Below are 26,669 nucleotides of genomic sequence, written 5' to 3'. Positions count from 1 at the left end.
TACATAGCAGTTTCTCATACACAGTAGCATAATCTCAGCTATTGTGCATAATGGCAACCCCGAACATAGAGACATAGAACAACCACCATTTGATTATGCCCACAGGTTTGGACAGGGCCCAGCAGGGTGGCTTGTTTCTGTTTCACACTGTCTGGGGCCTCAGCTGGGAAGACTGAGTGGTTGGAGGTGACTCAAAGCACTGGCTGGGGCTGGCGGGTCCATGTCCAACAGGTCTTCCTCACTCCCAGGTCTGGTGCCTAGGCTGGAATGGCTGGAGGCGGGGCTCAGCCTGGCCACCTCGGGGTCATCAGATTGTTTACATGGCGGATTAGCCTTTCAGTGAACTAGACCAGAGCTGCACAGCCTTGGAAGTTACAAAGAAGAGCTTCCACTCTACTCTGTTGGAAAAGTAGTTACTAGGGAATCTACACCCCAATTCTTGATGAGAGGAATATAAAATAATCTGTGGCCATTAAAAAATCTGCAGTAGTTCTCAGTAAATATTTCTTGGTTGGATGGATAAATGGATGAATCTATATTAAGGTGTCTCTTAAGTGATTGGTCTCAGGTATCAGTTACTGGAGTCAAAGCTAATCCTGAAGAGTCTCTCCAAAGGCTGGCACTTAGATAAACGTGCTTTCCCTCCAGGCCAGCTGGACCGGAGGGTCCTTCTTGCTGTCTGCTCTGGTGCTTGCTCCCCTGGCTGCAAACACGAACCAGTGAGTGGAGACACTGAATTTTCTAACACCTTGGCTTCCTGCTCAAGCCACTGACAGCAGACGCTGAACCACCTGTGAACGGTGCAGCACGTGGGGGCCTTCCCAGGCCAGGCGAGGGGTGTCCCAGAGATCTTGGTAACACAGCCCATGATGGACGGACAACCCGTGGCTCCTCTGACCCCAGCAAGTGGGTATTGATTATCAGCGGGCACATGCTGTTCTAGATTCCATCACATGAAGTGAAAAGCTGGCAGGGATTGGCCGCTGCCCACCCACCCTCCCAGGAGCGTTTAAAACTCCAGGCTGAAATCTGATGGAGCGATGGTTAGGCCCTCTGGCAAGGGCATGCAAACCCTCCCAGACGCCCCTCGGGGTGGTCCTGAGTTCTAAGAAGTCTCTGCACAGAGAGGGAAGGGAGGCCGTCTCCCTGCTTCTCTCTCTGGCTCCAGCTCATCCGGTTGCCACTTCCCCCAGCCTGACTCTTCCTCACCATACCCTCTCCTGGAGCAGCCCTTGAAAGGTGAAAGGTCATCACCTCTGCCTTTGCTACCCAGGGCCTGTGAGCCCATCACACATGGCACCGACCTGAAAGCTGAGAGACCTCCAGCTTCGCAGGTCGCCCAGGGGCCCTGGGTGAGGCATCATTTCTGCACTCACTGTCCCCCAGCCCCTACCTCCTGTTCACTCCCCAGCGCACCCCAGTCTGCTCTGTCCCCACTGCAGGGTCCTCACGAAGGCTGCATCCTTGTCACCAAAGCTCACGGGCACCTTGGGATCATTTTATTGTGGTTGGGACAAAATTTAAAGATCCAAGAATCACACACGAGGTGTTGACAGACCTGGCCCCACCCACCGAGTAGCAAGGCTCCAACTGAGTCCAGACTTCTCTACATACTGGCTGTGTGACTTTAGGCAAATAACTTAACCTCTCTGTGCCTCGTTTTCTCCATAAATAAGCAAACAGTAATTCCAACTTTTGAAGATGCAATGAAAACTGCACACAAGTGTTTAATACTGGGTCTGGCATATAGTGGGCTCTCGCCATTATGGACAATCTAGGGTCCCTCTCCCCATCCCCACATGTACCCTGCTCTCCAGACACACACACTCCCAAAGCTCCAAGGCTCCGTTTTTATTCACGTGTGGCCCAGCCCATTACCTCTCCCTTTGCCTGACCTCCTCTTCCTCTTCTTTCTCACCTTCGTCCCCTTGCTGTCTCCTTAAGACCCCACCCAGGGATCCCACGTTCAGAAAGCTTTCTCCCCTTCCTGCACCCTCTGGGCTGGGTCCCTGGGCTCCCTGGACACATCTTTGTTGAGCTCTCCAGGGCCAGCAAACTGCTGGCTGGAAGGCAGATTACAGTCACTGAAGTGCTTTGTTCTTTATTGTATTTTTCAATCTTCTGGCATTTGTTTTAACATTAAAAAGTTGGGAGCCTTCACATGACAACCTGGATTTCTGTAACTCTTGAATACCTGAAGGGGTTAGCAATATGGCTGAGTGTCAGTTGCTCCCTTTCAGGGGCGTGGACACTGCAGTTTGCCACACTCCCCGCTGCTCCCTATTGTATGACACCCAGCTGCTTCTCACTGTCTTAGTTCCTCCCAATCCGGGCTCTGAGATGAGAACTTGGATGCAGGTAGTTCATTTGGGAGGGGAATCCAAGCAGCACAGGGAGTGGCTGGAGGAGTGAGGTGGGGAAAACGGAAGCCAATAAGGGGTCTGTCGATGGCCGGGTTGCCTGTGGATAAATGGGCTCTGTCCCGCTGGGCTGCTCCAGGAAACACTGTAGAACCTGCCTCAGGATGGTCCCTCAAGGGTGGGGAAGCCAGGGTATTTACCCACCAGCTGTCGTGCTCCCCAGTTGCAGGCCACCCTCAGCTTGCAAGCTCAGCTTGCAAGGCCACATGCTCAGCTTGCAAGCGCTCAAGCAAAACAAGTGCCGACAGAAGCAGTGGCCCGCGGCGTGCCTGGGTGGGTGGGCGTGGTCCATTGCACCTGCCGGGGAGCCCGAGGCAGGCCAAGGGCATCCGGGCAAGGCATCTCACAGCATCTTTGCACTGTGAGATGTTTGCAACCTCTGAACCGATAGCATTGCACTTGTCTGGTTCCCTCTCTTCCCCACCTGAGTTGTAAGCTTCCCGAGGACAGGGCCTGTGAACTTTAGCTGCTAACTCCAGTGCCCAGCTCTGCACCTGGCACACAGGTACTCAGAGATGTCTCATTAAACGTTGCCTGTTGCTTCGGCTTCCCAGTTATCAGAGGGGGCAGTTCCAGCTCTGTGACAGACACGGCACTGTCCGCAGGAGGGGAGTGGTGCCCCAGAGTCACAGACTTGCCGCCCAAACATGTGAGCAGGGACAGCTCACCTCCCAGGGGTGGCCAAAGCCCAGGGGGAAGGACCAATGCACCTGTGTCCTAATGGGCCCCTGAGTGAGGCAGCCTGCGAGCAGTGGTGGGGATGCCACCACGGGTTTTGTGAGCCCGTGAGGTGAGGGAACCCAGAGGACCACGCCTGCTGCGCTGGAAGTGTGTTCCGCTTCACTCAGCAGATATGCGTGGAAGTGCTGGGATGCACCACTTGACAGGTTGGTGCTGGGAGCCAGGCATTCAGGGTAAAGGACCATTTCTCTAGAGGAAACAAGCACTAGGAAGAAAATAAACAGGGTGATGTGACAGGGAGTAACGGAGAGGAGAGGACTTTAGGGTAAATGATCAGGGAAGGCCTTTTTGAAGAGGTGACTTGGAGCTCAATGCAAATATCAGCGGGAAAGGCATAGCAGGAGGTGGGAACAGAATGTGCAAAGACCCTGAGGCAGGAGCTTACTGGTCTAACTTAAGGAACAGAAAAGTTTTGATGAGGACACAGGGAGAGAAGTACAAAGGCCCAGAAGGAAACGGGAGCAGGTCACATGGGGCAGGGGGGACAGTCTGGGGGTGTCTGGATGTTTTATAAGTGCAGTGAAAGGGCACTGCAACTTTAAGGAGGTGCGGCCATAACTAGTTTGTTTGTTTTTCTAATACATCTTTATTGGATTATAATTGCTTCACAGTGCTGTGTTAGTTTCTGTTGTACAACAAAGTGAATCAGCCGTAGGCATACATATGTCCCCATATCCGCCCCCTCTTGAGTCTCCCTCCCACCCTCCCTATCCCACCCCTCTAAGTTGTCGCAAAGCACCGGGCTGATCTCCCTGTGCTATGCAGTTGCTTCCCACTAGCTGTCTATTTTACGTTTGTTAGTGTATATATGTCGATGCTACTCTCACTTCTTCCCAGCTTCCCCCCGCCACCCCCATGTCCTTACGTCCATTCTCTACATCTGTGTCTTTATTCCTGCCCTGCAACTAGGTTCATCAGTACCATTTTTTTAGATTCCATATATATACGTTAGCATACGATATTTGTTTTTCTCTTTCTGACTTACTTCACTCTGTGTGACAGACTCTAGGTCCATCCACCTCACTACAAATAACTCGATTTTGTTTCTTTTTATGGCTGGGTAATATTCCATTGTATATATGTGCCACATCTTCTTTATCCATTCATCTGTCAATGACATTTAGGTTGCTTCCATGTCCTGGCTATTGTAAATAGAGCTGCAATGAACATTTTGGTACATGACTCTTTTTGAATTATGGTTTTCTCAGGGTATATGCCCAGTAGTGGGATTGCTGGGTCATAGGGTAGTTCTATTTTTAGTTTTTTAAGGAACCTCCATACTGTTCTCCATAGTGGCTGTATCAATTTACATTCCCACCAACAGGGCAGGAGGGTTCCCTTTTCACCACACCCTCTCCAGAAATTATTGTTTCTCGATTTTTTGATAATGGCCTTTCTGACCAGTGTGACTCATTGTAGTTTTGATTTGCATTTCTCTAGTAATTAGTGATGTTGAGCATCTTTTCATGTGCCTCTTGGCCATCTGTATGTCTTCTTTGGTGAAATGTCTATTTAGGTCTTCCACCCATTTTTTAATTGGGTTGTTTGTTTTTTTGATATTGAGTTCCATGAGCTGTTTGTATATTTTGGAGATTAATCCTTTGTCCGTTGTTTCACTTGCAAATATTTTCTCCCATCTGAGCGCTGTCTTTTCTTCTTGTTTATGGTTTCTTTTCCTGTGCAAAAGCTTTGAAGTTTAATTAGGTCCCATTTGTTTATTTTTGGTTTTATTTTCATTACTCTAGGAGGTGGGTCAAAAAGGATCTTGCTGTGATTTATGTCATAAAATGTTCTGCCTATGTTTTCCTCTAAGAGTTTTATAGTGTCTGGTTTTACATTTAGGTCTTTAAACTTGTTTTTAAATGATCTTTCTGGGCAGAGAATGAGCCACAGGGGGCAGATGTGGAAGCAGGAGGCTCAGGGGGGAAGGGAGTGTCATCTTCCAGAGAAGAGCAGTACCGGGTGGCGTGGAGCTAAGGAACTGGGCAGGTCATAGATGCATTTTGAACTTGGGGTTGACAGCACAAAGTGATGAACTGGACAGGGATGTGAGGAAGGGGAGACCACTCTTTTGGGGTCCAGCAGTGGTGATCGCATCTGGGCTGAGCCGTTGGCAATGCCCCTAAAAGGGGCTGTCCCTTGTCACCCTCTCCAGCCTGCCTGGGATGTTAGGACAGCAGCTCACACCCTCTGGAGGAAGGATGCCCCCCCACCCCTCACCCCCGACCATCAGACAGACTTTCTCAACCATCAGGGTCAGGGTTCCCTGGATGGGCTCTCAGGAATCTCGGGGTTTAGGGAGAGAGAGGGAGTTTGAAACTATTTGTAGGGATCCTGAAATGCCAGCATGAGAGGAACTCATGCTCCTCCCAAGGTCCCAGCCCCTTGAGAAACACTTAAATTACTTTATCCCACATCAAAATGTTTTGTAGTATCTGGGAAAGCTAAATATACATATACCTATGAGCCAGCAATTCTGCTCTGAGGTATATGCCCAAGATAAACGATAATACATTCACCAAAAGACAAGTACAAGAATGTTCTCTGCAGCACTATTTGTCAATAAACAAATTAGTCCAATTGTTTAACAGAATAGTATACAGTCACGGAAAAGAAAGAACTGTGCCTGCAATATCATGCATGAATCCTACAAACATAATGGAAAGAGCCAGACACAGAAGTGTGCACATTACATGCTCCCGTTATATCAAGTTCAAGAACAGGATACGCTACCTCTGCTGCTAGATGTCAGGATAGCCTTGGGGAGGTGGACCTGTCTGAAGGGGCTTTAGGGGCCTTCTGGCTGCTGGTAATGCCCTGTTCTCCACCTGGGCCGGTATTCCATTCCTGAAAACTCACCAAGCTGCTTATTTATGATTTGTGCGCCTTTCTGCGTGTATACTACACGTCAATAAAAGATTTTTAAAAGACCATGTTCCATAACTCGATCACCCATCATATTCATAAGACTTTAAGTAACTTTACTTTTCCCAAAATTTAAATGGACCTTCAGAAGACGCAGATTTGACATATTGAGAATATTTAAGAGAACATTTTAAGTGTTAATAGTCATTCTGAAGGCAGAACTCCAGAAACGTTCCCGGCTAGGATTGGGTGTCTCCCCCCACAGTGGCTGGGTCCCAGGGGTCTGGGTGGGCAATGGATTCATGGGGCAGATCAGGAGGGAAGCCCTTTGGCCCTTGAGGTGGCCCAGCCTGCTGGTGGAGGTGACCTGGGGGCAGCTCTGGGATTGGGGCCATTTCTGATCCTCCGCCCACCCTGGAAGCCCCAGGAGCCTGGCCAGAAGTAGCCCAAAATGGGAGGCTCCTAGGGACGCCCTGCTGCTTTGCCAGCCTGGCCGAGAGGGGAGTCCCAGCTTCCCGCGGGAGCTTCCTCTCTCCCCTCACTGTGCTGTGCCCGGTGCCTGTGCAGGAGACTGCCTGCTCTGCAGAGACCAGGGGCTGCCATCTGTGTCCAGGCTGGGAGCCTGCTCCCTGGAGGCCTGGTGAGGTGTGTGCCATCTGTGTCCAGGGCTGGGGGCTGGGTGGGTCACTGGTGGGCTTGCTCTGTGTGGGCCCCAGGAAGATGTGGGCTCCTTCCCCAAACATGCCTTTGTGCTCTCCAGTCATGGGGGCTAGTCTGTCGGGGACCACCCCTTCCAGTTTCACTACAGGGCAGACCCAACAGCCCTCAAGCCAGCCGCCTGTCCACCTGGCTCCCGAGCTGAATCAAGAAAGAACACCGACTAGGACCTGAGGGGAGACCAGAGCCTGCACTCACATCCAGAGGAGGAGGTCGGGGTCCCCAGTTTTATAGGGAGACCCTCCGTGCTGGCCACCAACTCAATTCAACGCTTGGTTATTGAGAGCCTCCCCCATGCCAGGCCCTGGGCCAGGCCCTAATTGTTCATTTTAAGGTGTTGAAACAATAAACAAAATAAGAAAATTATACAGTATATTACAAGGTGATAAATGCTCTGGGGAAACATGAAAATAAAGCTAGGAGAGGAGATGCTGGGGGTGACGTTTCTAACAGGAGGGCCTTGCTTAGAAAGGGTCTCGAAAGCAGAGCCTTGAACCGTAGCAGTGAGCCGGGCGGGGACTGGGGAAGGGGCTCCGGGCTCAGGGAACAGCCGTGCAGAGGTCCCTGCCAGCAAGAGGGTGTGATGTGTTTCAGGACCAACAGGGAGGCTGGCCTGTCCGGGCGGTGAGAGCCAGTGAGGCAGAGACAGAGGGCTGAGGGAGGGACAGGCCAGACTGCAGGGCATTCTGGGCCACATAGGGAATCTGGTTTTGCCCTGAGTGAAACGGAGTGAGATGTGGTCAGACCCACTCAAAGCCACATTCAGCAGATTGGGTCGACCTTTGTAGAAAAGCAGTTGCAGTGAGAATCAAAAGCTTTGAAGATGTCCGTTTTCCCGCTGTAGATCCTTCTAGGCATCTTCCTAAAGGAAAGATGGGGAATGCTGCAAAGATTTATATTTAAGCCTCCATTCATTCATTCATTCATTCAATAACACATGGTTACCTGCTCATAGAAACCACCTAAAAGTCCAAAACTAGGGGCACTGTTCAATACATGATTGCACATAAATTTGATGAATTGTTGTATAACCAGGAAAGACTATTTTTCAAAGGTTTCATAATGAGGGAAAATGTTTAAAACATATAAATGAAGGAAACAGGATAACTGATGTTTGATAGAATCTCCATCTGTTGATTTAAATGGACACATGTACTTACCCTCCCATGATGATCTTTGAAAACGTTATGCTCAGTGAAAGGAGCCAGTCAGAAAGGCCCGCAGAGTGTACAATTCTATTTTTATGAAATGTCCAGAATAGGCAAATCCATAGAGACAGAAGGTAGATTAGTGGTTTCCAGGGGCTGGACTGGGGGGTGGGGGGTGACCGCTAATGGAACTGCTAATGGGGATTCTTTTGGGGGTGATGAAAATATCCTGAAATTAAATAGCAGTGGTGGCTGCACAACTCTGTGAATACACTAAAAAACCACTGAACTGTACACTTTGGGAAGGTGAATTTTATGATGTGTGAAAGATATTTCAATAAAGCTGTTATTAACAAATGTATACCTATGCAAGTGAAGAAAGAGTGGAAAGGAATACAGTAAAATATTGGATGGTATTGATAGTTTTTGGGGGAGAATTATGAATTTTCTTCTATAAATTCTCCTATATTTGAGTAATGGTGGTACATTTTCAAAAAAAAAACAAAGAAAAGGGACATATATGGCATGGAGCAGAGGTTTCGCGGGGACTTTCTGTGAATCTCACTCCCTCCCAAGAAGGACTCCGTGGCAGTGAATTGAGATGTTTGCTCCAATTTTCCACGCTCCCCTCTGCCAGCAGACAGCACTGCCTGGTCCCCTTGGGCATTGGGTGAAACTATACGACGTGTTCTGGCCAATGATTTGTTCGTGAAAGTGACCTGTCAGCTCTGAGCCAGCCCATGTAATTGCCGGTGTGAGACACCCCCAGGACTCTCTTTCTGCTGCAGCAGCCTTCAAATGTTCTACAAGGAGCTGCTCCATCAGCCCGGGTCCTGGAGGGAGGGCCGTCCAGAACCGTCCCCAGCAGACCTGAAATGGGCCTGTGATGTTGCCGAGATACAAGGCTTGATTGTTTTCAGCCACTGAGCACTTGTTTGTTCTTGCTGTTGTCACAGCACAACCTAGCAGGTACTGACCAATTGCGTCAACAAGGAGAGCTGAGCTGTCGCTGCCGCCAGCCTGCAGCTGCTACCACGGTAAAATAATGCCGTGGCTGCACACTGCACTGCTGGAGGGCACCCCAGCTCCTTTTCCACTTCAGATGGCTTTCTGTCTATTTTTGCATTCTCTTTAAAGCAAAGCTGAGAGATAGGAGAATCAGATATTTTCCTCATTTCACAGACAAGTCAAGGGGTTTGGCTGTGGTTTCAGGCCCGCTTGTGGCATTATCCAGGTCTTCTGAATCTCTGCCCAGTGTCCTGGCCACAGCAGACCCTCAGTCTGGTCCAAGAAGATCCAGTCACTGAACTAGGCCAAGCAATCAAAGAGCATAGTTTGTGCAGGAAGGTTTGTCCTTAAAATAAACCAGAGGGGAAAACAATGCATAGCTGTGGAGAATCTGGTAGAAATGGATCCAGAAAGACAACTACCCTCTTCCAGTTCTCCAAGGTAACCTTGACCTTAGGAAATTAAGTGGGAACTAGAGAGTGAAAAAGAAGGTCCCAAAGTCTCCAAGTTGGAGAATTCTAAGTGGAGCTTTCTCTCTGCCCAGAAGGACAGAGTTCGGGATGTGAGACCAGCCATATGGGAGAGTCCAGGGGAAGGACGGGGTGTTGGATGCACGGGATGGCTGTCCCAAGGGCCTCGTCCACCTGTCTCTAGAGTTCTTGTTCTTTGTGTTCCAAAATGGAATGTCTTCTATTGTTTTTTTTCTGATTACAAAAGTAATACTTACTGATAAAAGCTCAAGTGATTATCTATCTATCTATCTATCTGATCTCCTATCCATCTATCTATCTACATTATGTACACAAAAGAATCCCTCTATAAAACCCACCCATCCTTCCACTGTCCTAGACAACTAACTCCACCCCGTCTGCGTCTGCAGCCTGCCACCTTGTTCCTATTGCACTGAGAAAAGAGAGACTGTGGGAAGAGAGATTCCATATCTCCCACCTCCCTGCGTCAGGCCCCTGCTCTTCCTCCCCTCCTGTGGTCCTCTGCGGAGGAGCCTGTGTGCTCCCAGCCAAGGCCAGTCCTTCCTCCTGTGCCCTGGATTCCACTGGGCACCTGCTCGAGGACGCAGTGCCAGCAACGCTTCCCTCTCTCTCCCGCATCCCCAGGGCTTCCGTCTCTGGGGTCTTCTGCACAGCGTGCAAAAATTCTCTCCGGCCCTGATTCCCAGTCCTCACCCACCTGACCTGTCGGCAGCATCTGACACAGGTGCCCCCCCCATTCTCGGAAACACCGCCTTCCCGCAGCATCAGGAACCTCCAACCTCTGGGGTGATCCCGCCCCATCTCTTTGTAGCTCTCTCTCATCCCTCTGCCTTCTCAGCCCTTGATCCACTCCTGTCTTCTATCGACGCTCACCCCCGTCAGCTCTACCTTCAGGATAGATCTGGTGACCCACCATCACCTCCCACATGGGTTCCTGCATAGCTTCCTAACTGGCCCCTTGAGACTCTTCCAAACACAGCAGGATGATCTTCTCAATCGTGTGTCCGATCACATGGTTCTCCAGTGGGGTCCCATCTCTATCCTAGTTAAAGCCAAAGTCCTCTTGATGACCCACAAGGCCCACACGATCTGACCTCATTTTCTGCTGCCCCTGACCTGGCTCGCTCCTCTCCCTGAAGTCAGCATGCGCACCCCACCTCAGGGCCTTTGCACCGGCTCTTCCCTCCGCCTGGAGTATCTCCTCCCAGGCTTCCCACAGCTCTCAGCTCATCCCTTCCAGGCCTTTACCTGGCCTGGCTGCTCTGTTTAAAATCTCCCATCTCCCTAACAGTCTTGACCCCCTTCCCCTGCTTTCTTTTCTTTCTGTTTTTTATTTTTAAGATTTTTTTGATGTGGACCATTTCTAAAGTCTTCATTGAATTTGTTACAATATTGCTTCTATTTTATGTTTTGGTTTTATTGGCCACGAGGCATGTGGGACCTTAGCTCCCTGATCAGGGATCGAACCTGCACCCCCTGCATTGGAAGGCAAAGTCTTAACCACTGGACCGCCAGGGAAGTCCCCCTTGCTTTCTTTTCTTCACTCATCCTGAAACTAATTTATAAGGCTGAACCATGTAAAATTGTCCATATTCGACCACTTTTGACCCCTACCATGTCAATTTCATACCACTCAGATTAATATATATTTTACTTATTCACCGTTGTTTCCCGCCTTCTCCCATTAGAATGCCAGCTTCTGAGGGAAGATAGTCTCATCTGCTGTGTGTTCTCCTGTACCAAGAACCACCTGGCACATAGGAGGTGCCCAGCAAACATCTGTTGAGTGGTTCTTTCTCAGTGACCTGTTTCCCCCACTATCTCATGGTCATCTTTGCATGGCCTTTTGAACAGATCTCCCTCACTCCTTCCGATGCCTGTCTGTACCTGGTAGCTGCCACCTTGGAGTCCCTGAGAGCACTTTGAAATCACCAGATACACTCCCTCTCCCACCCCCACGGCGGCTCTGCAGGCAGCAGGCACAGCTTCAGACAGACCCGGATTGAAACCACCAGTAAGTCAGTGTGACCGGCTTACTTAACCTCCTTGCTGTTCAGAGTCCCCACCTGTAAGACAGGGAAAATGCCGCCTTCTCACCCCAGGAGGATTTGGGGAATGCGAGTGAAGTGCTGGGGCAGTGTGTGCCGAATCAACCCCTTGTATTCCTACTCGTAAAGATTTAGAGCAGCTATCGGTTAAAATTTATACATATATTTCCAGAAACACTTGCTTAAAGGTTTGTCTCCAGCTTCCTTTCAGAGCTTTCTAGGAATCAGTCACCCCAGACCACCCACAGCTGGTCACACAATGGACACTCCGGTCTTGCCCTGAGATTGTCACAGCTTTGTCCCACCTCCTCCCACCCCAAGACACACTTAAAAAAAAATATTTTGTTCTCCTTCTCCACCCCCATCACAGTTGCTTGGCTTCTGTGTGTGACCCGTGGTGACCCCTCTCCTTACCACCGCCCACCAGGATGCCATCAGGAGGCTTTCTAAACTATAGGTAAAGTAGGAGGTTCTCAGTTTATACCTGGAGATACTCCACCCTCCCAGGCCTCACGTAGGAATTTATCAGTTAGCTACAGCTGCCCTACAAACTGCCCCCAAAACACAGTGGCTTAAAACAGTGAAATGTATTTGTACGCGTCTGTGGGTTAGTTGGGTGGTTTTTCTCATCTGGGCCAAGCACTTCTGACCTCAGCTGGACTCACTCATGGGTCTGAGGTCAGCTGATGGGCGGGCTGGTCCCAGAAGCCCTCACCTGCATGTCTGGAGGTTGGCTGGCCGTTGGCCGAGGCAGTGGCCACGTGTCTCTTGTCCTCCAGCGAGCGAACCCAGGCTCATTTGCGTGGTGGTCACAGGGGGTTCACACCTGTCACGGTGTCACCTCTGCCATATGCCTTTGGCCAAAGCAAGTCACAGGGTCAGTCCAGATGCAGCAGGAAGGGAGATGGAGTCTTTTTTTTTTTTTGCGGTACACGGACCTCTCTCACTGTTGTGGCCTCTCCCGTTGCAGAGCACAGGCTCCAGACACACAGGCTCAGCGGCCATGGCTCACGGGCCCAGCCGCTGTGGGATCCTCCGCGGCATGTGGGATCCTCCCGGACCGGGGCACGAACCCATGTCCCCTGCATCGGCAGGCGGACTCCCAACCACTGCGCCACCAGGGAAGCCCAGGGAGATGGACTCTTGACGGGTGGAGCTGCAGAGTCTTTGTGAAGGGTGTGTGTACCAGGAGGAGAGGAGGGTTGTGGATATTTTGCACATCAGTTGCTACAGCGTCTTTCTTAGGGGTGGGAGCAGGGCCCACTATCCTGGGTTATCGGCCCAGATGTGTCCCAGTCCTGCCAACTGCTGAGAGCACTAGCCTTCCTCAAGACGGAGGCTTCTGAAACGGGGCCAGCTAGCAGCTCACATTCAGCCTCTGTCTGGGGGAAACGGTAGGGGCGGGGGAGCCTCGCTCTCGGCAGCCCACAGCCCCACCCCTTACCTCTCCTGCAGGGTCCTCAGCTCACTCTCTCTGGGCCAGTTGGGCTTGTCTTTCCCCTCATAGCTCCTTTTCTCCCCACCTCCCGGTCCCCCTGCTTCCTCCCCTCCCTCTTCTCCATCCTCAGCTCACTCAACCCTGACCTCCCCTTTTAACACCTCCTCCTAGCAGCCTTCCCTGGCCACACTCATCCATACCCACCTCCCCTTTCTTTTAATAACGATACACAGTCAGTACTGCACATTTTAAAACTTAGGTTTTTAGAGCTATCACACATGAAGCTCTTACCAGGTGCAGGAATTTTAATCTTCTGGACGCTTGAGTAGATACTGTTATTATCACCATTTTACAGCTGGGAAGCTGGGCTGAGAGGTTGACTTTCCAAAGGTCTTAGAACTAGTGGTGAGGGGTGGATTCTGTTCTCAAAGCCAGGGTTACTCCAGACCCCGCCTGCGGCAGAGCTGTCAGTGTCCTGCCCTGCCGTGTGCCCTGCCATCACTGCCTGGGTGCACGTGGCTGGCCGACACCTGGCTGCCTGTGCCTGCGCTCTGAGCCTGAACACCTTCTCAGTGGGGTTCATTTTCACCACGAGGCTGGCTTGGGAGCTGAGTGATTAACTCCCCAGGGGAGTAGTCCTCAACAAACGACAGAGAAGGTGTGATGGACACCCCAGGGTGGGGTGAATTAACACGTGTCTACACTGACTCCTGAACCTCAACTCCTACACCTCAACTCCAGCAGGGTTGAGGTCAGCTGCCCACGGTGATAAAGCGTGACCCGCACCTGACACAGAGACCCCTTTACTGGCTGTTTGCCCCCTGGCCACAGCCCCTACCCCCACCTGCACCTCCCCCACCACCTCTGGGCTGTTCTGCCCTCCCCTCTCCCATCACTTCTGGGCTGTAAGCTCCTGGAAACCACAGAAACTCATATTTATTTCCCTTGCTTTTCCCACAGTGTCTAACCATGCTCAGAACCTTATCCACTCCATAAATACCCATTGGAATCATGTACTGAGTCATGGATGCCCCCAAACTACAGATATTGGGCCAAGAGTCAGTGTCGACTCCTCTTCCTCACAGACGTTTCATTTCCTGAGCTCTCCTGATGACATATACTGGACATGTACCATGAGAGAGAAATCAACCTTGGTTGGCTAAATCACTGAGATTTGGGGGTTTGTTTGTTATAGCAGCATTCTGTGGCCTATTCTGACTGATACAGTGATCCAACTCGACGAACAAAGAGATGTATCAAAATAAAGAATTCAGGAATGACAAAGCTATGATTTTTAAAATAATGGTACGAAGATTAATGATAAGCTCTTAAATATACAACTAAAACTAAGTCACTGCAGGGGGTATGCTTATGGGAAGAACGCATACGCTATCTAAACCTTCACAAATTAAAAGTAACAATAAAACCAACTAAGAAATGAGAGGGATGAAGTAAAAGTGTTAATTTCTTTTTACTTTTATTTCTTTCTTTGGTAGGAGTTTGTACCATCTAATATTGAAAAACAAAGTTTAAAATAAACCTAATGATTCTAACTTCTCTCTTACTGTTTTCTCCACATTATTCTTTAAACTCAGAAGAAATTGATTTAGAAATTACTATATCTAGTGATGGAGAAAAAAATTCAGTGAAGTTCAGCAGTTCTTTCAGTGCAGTTCCACTTTTTTCTTCTGTTAAAATAAAATTAAATCTTAACACTGTGGTCTTAGGTTAGGTTCTTCTGGAAACAGGCTCTAAAATTTGAGTATTTCATTGTGTATAGAGGGTGGTCCCAGGAAGCCCTGGTGGGGGGGGGGAATTCAAGGCAGGGAGGGGAAGGAAGCTAGGCCGGGTGTTAAAGAGCAGGGGCCACTCTATGAGAAGCTCAGCTTAGCTCCAGTGGAGAGCTGGGGAAAACTGCCTCCGAGCTGTCCCACCCACAGGGAGAGGACCTGGGGCATTTGGCCATCAACTTCCACCCATGATTAACGGCTCCTCTGGGTGTTAACTCCCAGGCACTTCCTCCCTGCCCTGTGCATGGGCTGACCCCACTCCTGCAGCCAGAGAACCCCTCAGGCTGAGGAGATTCAGGTGCTTTTGAGCGAAGTAACGGACTCTCCTAGAACAGTGAATGCCACCAGGATATGGGCTGGACACCAACAACACCTGCTACGTTTCTTAAGTTTAAGAAGCCTGTATCGTGGATTCATCCCAACTGAGTTATACCAAGTAGAAGAAGACAGTGTACCTCAAAGAGCTACATGTTGTGTGATTCCATTTATACAGTTTTCTGGAAAAGTCCAAAGTCTAAGGACAGAAAACAGACCCTTGGTTGCCAAGGGCTGGGGAGCAGTGAGGGATGACTACAGGGAGGCTCCAGGGAACTCGCTGGGGTGACGAAGATGCTGTTTATCTCCATGATGGTGGCGGTTACAGGACAATGCATTTGTCAAAGTTCATAGAACTATGCACCTAAAAAGGGCACGTTTTACCATATGTAAATTATACCTCAAAAATCTGTCTGTGATGCTCTTAAAAATGTTTGCATACTATTTGCTATTTCAAGAAAGTTTAATTCTCCCTTGAGGATGTAGGCACTTGGTTCTAAAACTAGAACAAGGCAGAAGCGATGTTGTGTGAATCAGAGTCTAGGTCATAAAAGACTGCAGCTTCCTGCTCTCTTATTCCCTCCTGGGTCACCCGCTCTGGGGGAAGCTAGATGCCAGGTCATTACAGCCCGAGGGAGGCCCACTTGGAGACCAGCTGTGGCCTTGGGCCACTAGCCACGTGAGGAGCCTTCTTGGAAGTGGGTCCCCTAGCCCCCACCAACCTGCTCCCCGGCCCACTGTTTGTAACCTCACAGGGGACCCTGAGACAGACCCACCCAACTAAGTATCTCTCAGTTCCTGACCCTCAGAAACTGAGCGAGACAAAATGATTGTGTGCGTGAAGCAGCTACGTTTTGCGTTCATTGGTTATGCAATACATAACTGCTATGCTGACTTAACATTTAATTCCCATTTTTAAATAAAATTATCCATTCCTTTAGATAAATTTATGCTAAGAGACAGTTGGCATGATACTGGTGAATAAGGTGAATGATGGCCACTTCTGGGAGGTAGAATCTGGGGGTCATTTTTCTTATTTGTCCTTCTTTACATTCTTTTTTTTTTTTTTTTACCACCCTCTTGGAAATCACTTTTTTTTTTTTTTACATCTTTATTGGAGTATAATTGCTTTACAATGGTGTGTTAGTTTCTGCTTTATAACAAAGTGAATCAGTTATACATATACATATGTTCCCATATCTCTTCCCTCTTGCGTCTCCCTCCCTCCCACCCTCCCCATCCCATCCCTCTAGGTGGTCACAAAGCACCAAGCTGATCTCCCTGTGCTATGCGGCTGCTTCCCACTAGCTATCTATTTTACGTTTGGTAGTGTATATATGTCCATGCCTCTCTCTCGCTTTGTCACAGCTTACCCTTCCCCCTCCCCATATCCTCAAGTCCATTTTCTAGTAGGTCTGTGTCTTTATTCCTGTCTTACCCCTAGGTTCTTCATGACATTTTTTTCCCTTAAATTCCATATATATGTGTTAGCATACGGTATTTGTCTTTCTCTTTCTGACCTACTTCACTCTGGATGACAGACTCTAGGTCCATCCACCTTATTACAAATAGATCAATTTCATTTCTTTTTATGGCTGAGTAATATTCCATTGTATATATGTGCCACATCTTCTTTATCCATTCATCCGATGATGGACACTTAGGTTGTTTCCATCTCTGGGCTATTGTAAATAGAGCTGCAATGAACATTTTGGTACATGACTCTTTTTGAATTATGGTTTTCTCAGGGTATATGCCCAGAAGTGGGATTGCTGGGTCATAGGGTAGTTCTATTTTTAGTTGTTTAAGGAACCTCCATACTGTTCTCCATAGCGGCTGTACCAATTCACATTCCCACCAGCAGTGCAAGAGTGTTCCCTTTTCTCCACACCCTCTCCAGCATTTATTGTTTCTAGAGTTTTTGATGATGGCCATTCTGACTGGTGTGAGATGATATCTCATTGTAGTTTTGATTTGCATTTCTCTAATGATTAATGATGTTGAGCATTCTTTCATGTGTTTGTTGGCAGTCTGTATATCTTCTTTGGAGAAATGTCTATTTAAGGTCTTCTGCCCATTTTTGGATTGGGTTTTTTTTTTTTTTTTAATTGAGCTGCATGAGCTGCTTATAAATTTTGGAGATTAATCCCTTGTCAGTTGCTTCATTTGCAAATATTTTCTCCCATTCTGAGGGTTGTCTTTTGGTCTTGTTTATGGTTTCCTTTGCTGTGCAAAAGCTTTTAAGTTTCATTAGGTCCCATGTGTTTATTTTTGTCTTCATTTCCATTTCTCTAGGAGGTGGGTCAAAAAGGATCTTGCTGTGATTTATGTCATAGAGTGTTCTGCCTATGTTTTCCTCTAAGAGTTTGATAGTTTCTGGCCTTACATTTAGGTCTTTAATCCATTTTGAGCTTATTTTTGTGTATGGTGTTAGGGAGTGATCTAATCTCATACTTTTACATGTAGCTGTCCAGTTTTCCCAGTACCACTTATTGAAGAGGCTGTCTTTTCTCCATTGTATATTCCTGCGTCCTTTATCAAAGATAAGGTGACCATATGTGCGTGGGTTTATCTCTGGGCTTTCTATCCTGTTCCATTGATCTATCTTTCTTCTTTACATTCTTGAACTACTTTTTATAACAAATGTGTATCAAAGTGGAAAAGAAAAATAACGCCTTGGAGTCCAGAGTCAGTGCAGAGGTATCATTTCCTAGTGGCAGTATGGGGGGAGGGTCTACAGGAAGCAGGAGCACCACTCCTTCAGGCAGTTCGAGCTCTCCTGGGCCTCACACTCGGTGGCACCGCAGCAGCAAATGAGCCACTTCTGAAACTCGGCTTCGTTCTTGTGCATCAGAAGGAACTGTCCCAACAGGATGTAGGCCTGCATGGAGGAACACGGGAAACATACTCAGCTGTGCTCTTCCTCCCCTGGCAAATCAAAGGAGGGGACACAGGTCAGATTCAAGGGAGAAGGGCTGTCCCTGGCGAAGTGGATTCGGACACTGGCCTGGGTGAGATGTGAGGTCAAGTTAAAATGTTCATCTCTACAGGTGGCTTTGGGGGCCCTCTAGCTTGGAAGGAACCTGAACATGTCCTTGAGATCTTGTTAAAAAGGCAGGATCTGACTCAGTAAGTCTGGGGTAAGGCCTGAAACTCTGCATTTCTAATGCTGGTCCTGGAACAATGCTTTGAGTAGCAAGAGCCTCGTGTACCTCTGATGCTCCCTTCAGGCCTCGGATCTGATATTTCTCTCTTTGAAACACACACAGGAATTAGAGGTGCTCCCTACGCTCCCACTTTCTCAATGGTTCAAGCACAGGGTTTCTAACCCTTGACACTGTTGCATTTGGGATAATTCTGTGTTCAGGTGCATTGTTGGAAGTTTAGCAGCATCCCTGGCCTGTACCCACTAGATGCCAGCAGTACACCCCCTACCTTGAATTGTGACAATCATGACCATCTCCAGACATTGCCAGGTGTCCCCCAGGGGACAGAATCTCCCTCAACTGAGAACCACTGCACCTGGGACTGGAGGTGAAGGGCACCTTAGTATCAGTTTGTTTTTGCAAACCCGCCGCGTGACTCCAGGCAACTCACTTAACTTGAAGTGAGAACCCGCGGAGCCTGGGGTTCAGTTTCTGCGTCTTCTGAAGGCCCTTCACCTGCCCCGCCCCACCCTGCAAATTGGATTAAGTGAATTCAGTGTGAGACCAGTGGAGAAATGCAAATTCCTTTTTTGTCCTGGAAGACGCAGCCCTGTGGGAGGAGCAGACAAGGTATCAAGCACACTGAACCTTGCCCCTTTTCCTCTTCTGAAGGGTCTCTGTGGATGAAAAACACATGTAAAGATTAAGTGCCCCACAAGTCAAAGTTGTATGGTGTTCTCTGGTTTTCTGAGTCCTGGTCCCACAGCTTTTCATTCCTCTCGTGCTGTTTCATCACTGATAGTCATGAGGGGCAAGGGCCACAAGGAGAAAGAGACATCCAAGGCCACAGACTGGCCGGGACATGAACGGGGAAGGCCACGTTCAGTGCCCGGCTCTCCGGCCTGGAATGAATGGGAACCAGTGTCCAGGCCTTGAATCCTGGGCCCCCTCCAGGAAAACCTACTGGCGTCTATGTATTTCACTTACATGAAACCAAGCAAACTTCATCTTAACCAAAATGAATGCATTTTTTAAAAAAGACAAATTGAATAAAAGCTGAATTCCAGTCATAAAATATACCCAAGCATTGGAGTTTGGGGTTTTAAAAAAATTTTTAGTCCATATCCAGTTGTTGAAAAGAGACAAAAGCTAGGATTTCATGGTCATTTTAAATTGCTACTTTAATCATCTTTTTTGAAAAAGCAGTGTAATTGATTAGAATGATCTCACTTTACTTTGTCAGCATCCTTGTCTTTTCAGGGGTGATTTTACTGAGGTTTTTTTTTTTAATTAATTAATTAAGTAATTTATTTTTGGCTGCGCTGGGTCTTCGTTGCTGCATGCAGGCTTTCTCTAGTTGTAGCGAGTTGGGGCTACTCTTCATTGCAGAGTGCGGGCTTCTCATTGCAGTGGCTTTTCTTGTTGTGGAGCATGGGCTGTAGGCGCGCAAGCTTCAGTAGTTGTGGAATGCGGGCTCAGTAGTTGTGGCATATGGGCGCATTTGCTCCACGACATGTGGGATCATCCCAGACCAGGGCTCGAACCCATCTCCCCTGCATTGGCAGGCAGATTCTTAACCACTGCACCACCAGAGAAGTCCCTGAGATGTTTTTTAATTCAACGTTTTAAAAAATGAACATTTACTGAATGTTGATTGAGCCCGTTGCTGCAGTAGGTATGGGAGGTGCAGAGCTTTGTCCCAGGAGAGAGAACATTGATGATAATAGTAGTAAGTGACGCTTTTGAGCACCATGGGCAGGCTCAGACCCCTGATACGTTTTCCTGCTTCGGATCCTGACATGCACCCCGTCCATTCTCCAGATGGGTCACTGAGAACCCTGGAGGTAAGACTCCTGTCCTCGGCCCCATTCCAGCACACCCCACCCATCCGTGGCCTGGCCTGGCATCTCCGCCATCCTGAGGCCTGGCATCGGCTGCTCTGGTAACCAGAGCTTCCATGTCCCTCCACGCCCAGCAGCCAGGACGCCAGGGACCTCGTGGCTCGCAGGACCAGAGGCAAACTTTCCAGGAAAGCCACAGGCAAGAGGGCCTCATCTTTTGGCCTCCAGACCCAAGTGGCAACTTGATGCTCCCTTCTGCCCTTTCTCTTGGGAAGTCGGCCTGCTTCTCCCTGCTCCCCAGGGAAGCAGGAGTCGTAGGCTCCCATCATGGCCCCGATGGAAGGAAGCCCTCTGGGTTTCTCTGCGGGCTCTGGAGAGCGAGCCCCTAACCTGGGGGAAGAGGAGCCACCCTCTGCCTCCTTGGGCCAAAGCTCAGAAAAACCTGGCTGCAGGGAGAGTGACGCAGATACCCTGACAGACGTCCCCACCTCCTGCCACCCTGGCCAGGGATGTTCATTCCTTCCCAAAGCAGCCTTTGCCCATGTGGCAGGATGGCAGCTCGAGGGAAGACTTCTGTCAACTCCACATCCCAATCGTGAGCAGGTCTGGACCAGCCTCCAGTGTGCCGTGCCTGTTCCTTGCGAAACAGTAGCGATATTTGAGTCCTGGGTCCCTGGTGAGTGACCCATGCCGTCACACAGGCCCTGAGCTCAGAGCCCCGCTTGGTTTGCTTCTGTGCTGCCACCATCTTGAAATTCCTGATGAATTTCAACAAGGGGCCGCCCATCTTCATCTTGCACTGGGCCCGCAGATTGGGTCCTGGTCCACGCTCATTAAAAATTTCAGGGACTTCCCTGGCGGTCCAGTGGTTAAGACGTCGTGCTTCCACTGCAGGCTGCACAGGTTCGATCCCTGGTCAGGGAACTAAGATCCCCCATGGAGCGGCCAAAAAAAAAAAAAATTTCCATCTCCATTACGACACCTGGCCTTTCAAACAGAGACACGTAGTCTCGGCCCCTCACTGTCAAGCTTACCCCCTGCCGGTTCCCAGCCCCTCAGCGCCTGTGGTGAATGGACTTTACAGCAGCACCAGGCTTTGTTGTGTGATGAACAACTTTCTTTTTCTCTAACTGGACGTTGGCTCTTCAGCCTTCAGGGCCACTGAGTGCCAAAGACAACCTCTCAAATCCAGCCTGGGTCAGTCTTTCCAGCGTAAAACTCCTTGTCTGAAGTGTGAATGTTCAATCCACTGTGTTTTCTTCCTCCTGCCTGTCTCCCTAGGACACACTTACACTAAGACATTGTTTAACTGAAACTCAAATTTAATTTGAGCGTGCTGTATTTTACCTGGCAGCCCTGCATAGGGTAACCCCAAGCTTCTGTGACTGACTCCTTGTAGGGTCCGGGCATCAGGCAGGGCTGTGGGGGGGTGGTCCCTTGCCCTACTGCCCACCCCAGAGCCTGTCTGCCAGATTCAGATTTCGTTTCTCTAACCTTGAGTGACTTTGAGTGATGCACTTGGCTGCTTTGTGCCTGTTTTCTCATCGGTAAAATAGAGACGAAAGAGTATACTTTATGGGATTTTTTGGTAATTAAATGAAATAAGTACATGTAATGTACTCAGATCAGTGCCTGACATGGAGCAAACATCAGGTGCTGGTTCTATTAGGTGAGAGAGACTCGGGGAACAGGTGGGCATCCAGAACATTTGCTGCTCCCTCATCTTCCAAGTATGTTTCAGAAGGAAGATTTAGGCTCGTGGCTATGACTTTGTAGGGTCTTCAAAGGCTACTGAGCCAAACCAGATTCTGTGGGATGTGAAACTTACTTCCACGCTGTTGGAGTAACCCTATAGGGCACTGCACATGACTCTGAATCTACTGAGTGCCTGGAAATTCACCCCCCTCCATTGGGTTTTTTTTTTTTTTTTTTTTTGCGGTACGCGGGCCTCTCACTGTTGTGGCCTCTCCCGTTGCGGAGCACAGGCTCTGGACGCGCAGGCTCAGCAGCCATGGCTCATGGGCCCAGCCGCTCCGCGGCATGTGGGATCTTCCCGGACCGGGGCACGAACCCGTGGCCCCTGCATTGGCAGGCGGACTCTCAACCACTGCGCCACCAGGGAAGCCCAAAACCTGCGTTTTTTTTTGATACATCAGAGCCGGCCGCCCTGCGGGGATCTGCCTGCCTCTTACTGCTGGCCCCGCCCACGGCCCCGGCCCCCCCAGAAGCACCTGCTCATCTTGTAGGTGCGCGACACTGGGGTCTCCTCCTGGATCCTCTTATAGGCCCAGCCAGGCTCCAGCACTCGATTCAGGGTCTCATCACCAAATCTCAGTGTAAGCCCCCTCCCTGCCAGGGTGACCTCCTGGTCCTGATCTTCTTGGGTGGTTTGTGACCATATACTCCATGGCCATTCTTGTCCTCACTCAGGACCTCGATCAAGGCACTCACTTTCCAGAGCCTCTGTCTCCTCGTTTGTCAAGTGGAGACAGCGACCTCTCATCTCATTCACAGGTGGGTGAGGGGCTCAAAGCAAAGGAAGAAGGTGAACCCCTGGCATCAGTGCCTGGAATTAGTGGCCCTTGGAATGAGTAGAGCCTCAAAGGGGAGGGCTGGTCACAGCTAGCCAGGAGGTGGGAAACACAGAGGAACAGATCTCCAGGGACCTGGCCAGGTCCTCCTTCCCTATAGCCCTGACTCTGTGTAGCAAGTTCTCGGATGCCTGAAAATTTCCCATTATTCATTCACTCCTTTCTCTTTAATATGCCTCTCATCCTACCTATAGTCACTTGAAACAAGTTGGAAAAAGCAAAACTATAGGGACAGAAAACAAATCAGTAGTTGCCAGGGGCTGAAGGTGGGAAATGTGAAGGGTAAGGGGAACATTTTGGCATGATGGGGTTGTCCTAGGCCTTGATTGTGGTAGTGGCTACATGACTACATGCATTTGTCAAAACTTGCAGAACTGTGGACTAAAAAAAGGTGAAATTTACTGTATGTAGATTAAAATATTTTTTTATTATTTATTTATTTATTATTATTTTTTTTTGCGGTAAGCGGGCCTCTCACTGTTGTGGCCTCTCCCGTTGCGGAGCACAGGCTCCGGATGCGCAGGCTCAGTGGCCATGGCTCACGGGCCCAGCCGCTCCGCAGCATGTGGGATCTTCCCGGGCTGGGGCACGAACCCGTGTCCCCTGCATTGGCAGGCGGACTCTCAACCACTGTGCCACCAGGGAAGCCCTAAAATATTTTTTGAACGATGAGTATGGCTGAACAACAACAAAACCTCACAACTATGGAGACACTAAACCAATGGTGGTAGAAGCCAGAATGGCGGTGACTTCTGGGAGTGGGGGGTGGGGTTGACTGGCAAGAGACACAGGGGAACCTTCTGGAATTCTCGAGGATCCTGATCACCGGATCCAGGTGGTGGATCTATGCATGTATATCTATGTAAAAACTCACTGAGCTGAACCCATCACATCAGTGTGGATATGTTACACCACAATAGAAAAGTAAAAGGGACGATCATTTCTTCTAAAAAATATATCTTTTTAAAATTTATTTACTTTATTTATTTATTTTTGGCTGCACTGGGTCTTCGTTGCTGCACGTGGGCTCTCTCCAGCTGTGGCAAGCAGGGGCCACTCTTCACTGCAGTACGTGGACCTCTCACTGCAGTGGCCTCTCTTGTTGCGGAGCACGGGCTCCAGGCACGTGGGCTCAGCAGTTGTGGCTCGTGGGCTCCAGTGCGCAAGCTCAGTAGTTGTGGCACACGGGCCTAGCTGCTCCGCAGCATGTGGGATCCTCCCGGACCAGGGCTTGAACCCGTGTCCCCTGCATTGGCAGGCGGACTCTTAACCACTGCTCCACCAGGGAAGCCCTAAAAAATAATTTTTAATTTAAAATGTCTTCCCTAATCAGGCTTGCCTGCTGTACTCTCTGCTTTATCTGGGAGGAAAGAAGCAGATCTACCTCAATCTGTCTTCCTGACAATCCCACCTATCGGGTATTAGATTGTGGTAGATTCGGGTGATATTCAGAATGTTTAACAAGTGGTGCAGGGCAGCATGTCAAGCAGAAAACCACAGGCCCAGTCGTGCAGCTGCCCCCTGGACACAGCCGTGCGCTGGGCCAGTGCAAACCAATCTCACCATCAGCTGCGCACTCAGCGGTTCCCCGCCTCCCTAGGCACCTCTGCAGCCTCCTCCCGCCCAGGGGTGTGGCTGACTTTAAAGCCGAAGGGAACGAGCAGCAGTACCTCTGCTGGTGGTGCCTCTCTCGACCGAGTGTGCAACGCTCCTGTGAATTCCCACCCGCTCACTTTCTCTGGGTTCTCTTTGGGAATATCTCCCATCCTCTCCTAAGGTTCACGCAGCCTTATATAATAGCACCATAGAAACAGTCGCATAGAAGAGAACGTTCTGATTCCATCGGCCATCATCGAGGCTGTTCTCGGACTGCTAGTGACATCTTAGAATAACTCACTTCCTCGTACTCTGGTGTAGACACCAGGCTGCTATGACTCCACCTGCCATGGCCTGATAGGACAAGAGACCCCCATGTCTCTTCATGGGGGTGGGGAGTGCACCCAAACCATCCATCCTGACAGCTCGGCCCCAGACTCGGGCGGCCGGCTCACTTCTGTCGACCCCTGGGTGTTTGAACACCAAGTGAGTCATGCACAGCCCAGCTGCTCTGAACCACAGTGATTCGATTTGCCCATTATCTGTGGACCCTGGCGGCTGCCCAAGCATGCGGGGTCAGTAGCCTCCAGCCAAGCATGTGGCACCCGGCCAAGTGGCAGCTTTGCTCTCTGACAGCCACTGGCAGGGACACGTGGCACTGGCTGCCATCTGGCAGGATTAGGGGAATACAGGTTGAAAGAGAAGTTGGAGAAACAAGAAAAGAGGAATTACCTTGTTGAAACCTTTGGTGCACAGATTGATTGCAAGCTCACGACTGACCCCATCTACCCAGGCAACATCCTTTTCTCCAATGGGTTCAGAGAGGAAGGCTCTCAGCCTGGGAGACATGTGGTCCATGCTCTGCAACAGCCATGGGGAGGGAGATGGTTAGGAAGCTGGGGAACTCCCTCGGCCTTCCTGGGTCGGGGAGCTGGGGCTAACAGACGGCGAGTATCCTGCCACCGCCCAGCGTTTATTGGGGACTTTTAGATGCCAGGTGCAACGCCCTGCTCTGAAACCTTTACATACGCATCCCCACCTGCACAGGTTAGGTGGGGACGTTAGTGATGGTCTCAGATAAGCCCAATAAATCCCCGTGAAAAGGGTGGGATTGATGCTAAGAGCTCTGATGGGTTCCTTGCCAACCTTCCCACCCTAAATGCTTAAAGAAACAGCCTGCTTCTCTTAGCCAGTGAACCTACCTTCTCCAGTGTTTTTTTCATATTTTTATTTTAGCTTTTATCTCATTCTGTAATAGCTGGTTGTTTGGTTGCAAGAACAGAAAACTCTAACTGGCTCAAATATTAAAGAAGACATGATATAAGTCAGAAGCCCAAGAGTGAGGGTGGGTCTGGTCCCATCAGGGTTGCAGATCCTTTTCTCTGATTCTTTCAACTTTTCTTCCCTGTGTTGGTTTCGGTTGGGGTTGGTTCCCCTCATGGTGATGAAATGGCTGCTCCAGCACTCATGCCCCCCCCCACAACATCTCAACCCCAAAGGAAGAAGTTTCTAAAGAGAGAGAAACTATTTCTGAGGAATTCCAAGCAGAGCCTCATCCAGCCATATGTCCAGTCCTGGATCTGGGAGTGGAGTCAGCTTTCTCTAAGTTGTACAAGCTGTGAGTTCAAGTACAGTTACCTGCACAAAATCAGGATGATTATCCAGAGAAGGGCAGGTGGGTGTGAAGGCACTAACCATAACGTCCCACTATGGTCCACCCCTTTGATGAACTAACATAGGTACACTCTCCTTCCCTTATGTAACCATCAGAAATACCCACAGTTGGCTGAAATAGACTCACCCCTCCCCCAAAGGGTGGAGCTCTATGATTCATCCAGTTACTGGATTCAGACTCGAGTTCATATTTTCTGTGAGATGCATAATACTCCCCATCATGTCTGGAAGTAGCTACTCAAGGGATGGTAACCTATGAACTAAATTCTGAAGTTCATCATCATCAACATAGCCAGCAACGTTGGGAAAAACCAGGATATCTGCAGTAAGAATTTCCAGAAGGGGAATTCTCCATTTGGAGAAGGAGAAGGTGGGAAACACACTCAGTTGCCATTGGTCGATAGCACATACGGTATTGAGGAAATATTGAGGATTCCTTGCCCTTGTGGTAAAGCCAGCTAGCTCCTCCAGCAGACAAGACGGTGGCCCCCAGTTCTAGGTTTGGGTGGGTCCCCATCCACTGCCTTGTTAACATCTGAGGGGCTTGGTGTTGATGCCTCCCAAGAAGATTCACTGTTGTAGCACCCCACTTCTTGTGGGCACAAGCTCAGGGATCTCCCTGAGGGATGGGCAATCTCAGGCCACTACTTGGCCAGTTTCCTTGGCATCTCAACCTCCTTCAGAATTTACTGGGTTTCTTCTGTTCAAGTCCATGGGCTGGTGGTTGAGTGGAGATCTTCACAGGTCTGTATCCTTGATCTATGCCCTGCCTGCTGCCCTGCTCCTCAGACTGGGGGCATCTAACTACATCTCCGAGGTGGGGAGGTGCCCCAGGTCTGC

At 49.5% G+C, this 26,669-nt stretch overlaps 1 protein-coding gene across 1 annotated transcript; it reads right to left on the bottom strand.

Moving 5' to 3' along the window:
• Positions 1-17,715: 17,715 nt before the first annotated feature.
• Positions 17,716-25,013, bottom strand: BANF2 (BANF family member 2; the record flags this gene model as incomplete). The annotated part of the gene is made up of 2 exons (XM_082644610.1): positions 17,716-17,862; positions 24,888-25,013. 2 exons carry the CDS (start codon positions 25,011-25,013, stop codon positions 17,716-17,718), a joined length of 273 nt encoding a protein of 90 aa, XP_082500736.1.
• Positions 25,014-26,669: the final 1,656 nt, after the last annotated feature.

This window comes from Mesoplodon mirus (genome assembly GCF_964341445.2).
Source record: "Mesoplodon mirus genome assembly, chromosome: 15".
Lineage (NCBI taxonomy): Eukaryota > Metazoa > Chordata > Mammalia > Artiodactyla > Ziphiidae > Mesoplodon > Mesoplodon mirus.
Note: the sequence above shows the minus strand (reverse complement) of the source record. Positions and strands in the feature narration are given on the sequence as shown.